The 3,157-nt window shown below is 25.5% G+C and overlaps 1 protein-coding gene across 1 annotated transcript in view; it reads right to left on the bottom strand.

The window, feature by feature from the left end:
- LOC108751828 overlaps window positions 1–3,157 on the bottom strand; it is a 9,503-nt gene that overhangs the window by 423 nt on the left and 5,923 nt on the right. Inside the window, 4 exon segments of the mRNA XM_018492255.1 lie at window positions 420–816; window positions 909–1,053; window positions 2,357–2,615; window positions 2,745–2,962. Coding sequence (XP_018347757.1) covers window positions 420–816; window positions 909–1,053; window positions 2,357–2,615; window positions 2,745–2,962 — 1,019 coding nt within the window.

Genomic DNA, 3,157 nt, shown 5'->3' with positions numbered 1-3,157 from the left:
TATATATATATATATATATATATGTACAACACCCACAGTACTAACAATCTCAAAGTTGCGTAGACTCTAATGGCATAAGTCAAAAATAAATAAAAAGCCGACGCTAGTTATTGTTGCAAATATGAATTTATTATTATCAGTTACAATTAATAAATTCTTATTCGTAACAATAGCTAGCGTCAGTTCTCAAAGACTTTTTATTTATTTCTTATTTATACCTACAGTACAGTAAAAAAAAATGGATTAAAATGAATAAAAATTAATTCATTTACAAATTCGCGCTCCTGATTTTTTCAATTCAATCAAAAAATAATAGAATACGGACATGAATACATTTAAATACAACATAATGAAAAAGACATTTCGTATTTCTATCCATTTGAGTTAGAACATAAAAATAGTTAGAACAGATATTCGACTGATTTTTTCGGATTTACTTAAACATACTTACAAACACAACAAATATTTTCATCAATGATGGTAACAGATTAGCATCTAACACATTTTGAATTTGGTCCATGTTAGTAACCATTTCAAAAATAATCAAAATAATTTCCTGTATAATATCTTCGTCCAAATGATTTTGCAACAAGGAATAAAAAATCGGCAAATAATTCGCTACAATTGAAGCTTCCGATTCAGCCGCCTCATCTATCGCTACTATATTTTTAATTGTTTGCAATGCTGGGATAAGAATACTTTTCTCTTTCAACGTCAGACAGTATACAATTTTCAATAGAATGCCAGTTTCCAATACTGCTCGTACGTTATGGTTGGATCCATAGGTAATATAAGAGAGCATCTTGCAAATATTGGCTGGAAAAAACAGCAACATAAAAAATTCATAGTAAATATCTTAAATTCAGAATAAGTTATACAATATATAAAATAAAACATGAATATCTTACAACGTAATTCTTCACCAATGTTTTGATTATTAAACAGGCGTTTAAATACTGGTAGAATAGGCCTAATCCGGTCAAGAGATAAAGCCGAGTTCGATCTTTTACATAAATAAGTTAAAGTCCTTACAATGTTGTATATAGATCCTGTCTGCATCGTTTTAGAAAATCAGTATTAGAAAATATTGAAATATTGTCTACTTATTAAGACAAACATAGTTTTAAAATTCTACTTAACATATAAAAGCTAAGTTTGTCTTGCTAGTTTTTATGCTAACCGCTTGTAAACATCGTTATCATTGTTTCATATTTCAGAGCGTTTTCTTAAAAACACATAAGGTAAAAGCTAATTTTATTAGCAGATGCTAACAAAAAAAAAAAAATAAAAAAGTAATTCAAGAAATATTCTACTTCAATATGAATATACTCCACATATCTAACCTAATAGATCAAAAAGAATTATGATCTCAATATGATATCAGATAAAATAAATGATTATCGAGAGAAACGAGAGAAAGAGAGAGAGAGAGACTTATTTATAGAAGCTATATATTGTAATTTAAATAATAAATAATTTCTCTCGTATATTTAATATTTGAGATTATCATTGTTGAAATATTTATTATTTATTACAATAATTGTAGAAGGAATAATTCTTCAATAAACAGATTGGTACTAATTACTCTAAAAGATTTTAAATAATGATTTCTCACAAATTCAAGACGAAAATTTTATATCTGAAACAACTTAATTTTAAAGATACAGGATAATTAAAATAAAGAAAAGTTTTGTTTTACTCAAAAATTTCAAAAAGCACTCGAGTTAAGTCTTACGAAATAAGTCGTATAAGTCGTACGAAATTTTCAGCTTAAACTTGTATAAAGCATCACCTTTTAAAATCTCTTAAAGTATTTAGTATTTACTCTTTACAATGAATAACTACACTTTCCTATATAATTTTATATATTCATTGATAATTATTATTTACTTTACAGTATTAAAAAGCCCACTTTATCAAAGCACAGCTATATTTTTTTCGTGCAATATAGAATTTTCTCTTTTAGGCACTATTTAAATTTATTTGTTAAATTAGTTATAACTTTATTATAATAAGTAAACAGAATGTGAAAAATATTTCTACCTAAATGTTTTAAACCAATATTGGCATAATTTGATTATCTTCAGTTTCTTGCATAGAAGAGAAAAATATAAAATTATAAAATTGATTTATTGCTACTATTAAAAAAAAAAATTATATGAATATAATTTTTCTGTTAAAAATTTAGTCGCTTACAAAAAGTTAGCAATTATTTATTACATTTTTTGTTGTTCAGTATGCAAATTTCATTCATACATTTCTTAAATAAACGGAAAAAATGTCTTTGAAGTTAATAATGACAATATAAAAGATAAGATAATGTAATTAAAGAATATTATTAGATACAGTTACTTACTGAAGTATCAGGTTTAATTAAGTTGACCAAAGAAAGTAGAGCATTTTCTTCAAGGGCAAGATCACGTGCATATGGTCTATCTTTGATTATAATTCCTAAAGAATGCATTGCTTTTTCCACAATTTTAGGTGATGCAGATTGAAGTAGCTTTACTAATTTTGATATTAATCCATTTTTTATAACATACTGCGCTTCTTTGGAAAATGTATCCGAAGTTACAGCAGTTAACAACGTTATTAATTCAAATTGCACGACAAAACTAAATAAAAATAAAAAAATTATATCTTAAATATTATGTCTTAATATTAATACTATTGCACAATATATCAAGATTTTATTTAAATAGATAAATTATTTTTACAGTTTTCATATATAATATTATACATACTTGTCGCTATCTAAGAGCTCAATACAGCATGGTAATACGTCATCTTCTAAGGTATCACTTGCAGAAAGATTTTTTTTTAAATTAAATAATTCGCTATAAATATGAATTGCCAGTATTTGTACTTTGTCTGAAGATTGTGTCTGGCTTTGCATAGTTCCATCAGAAAGAAAAGATGGAACAACGGCTTCTGTCATTAAATTTGGAAATTTTGGCTTTGTCTGAACAATATACTTCGACAATCGATTATCTTCTTTGAATGTATATAACTATATCACATAATTAAACATAAATTATATATGATATCAAAAAGCATGCACACAAGATATTTATACATAAATCTTAAATACATGAAAGATATTCTAAATCTTTCGTAATTTTAAATATGTTGAACACACACACACACACACACACAC

Source organism: Trachymyrmex septentrionalis, unplaced genomic scaffold (assembly GCF_001594115.1).
Source record: "Trachymyrmex septentrionalis isolate Tsep2-gDNA-1 unplaced genomic scaffold, Tsep1.0 scaffold52, whole genome shotgun sequence".
NCBI lineage: Eukaryota > Metazoa > Arthropoda > Insecta > Hymenoptera > Formicidae > Trachymyrmex > Trachymyrmex septentrionalis.
The sequence above is the reverse complement of the archived record's forward strand: the minus strand, read 5'-3'. Positions and strand labels throughout refer to the sequence as shown.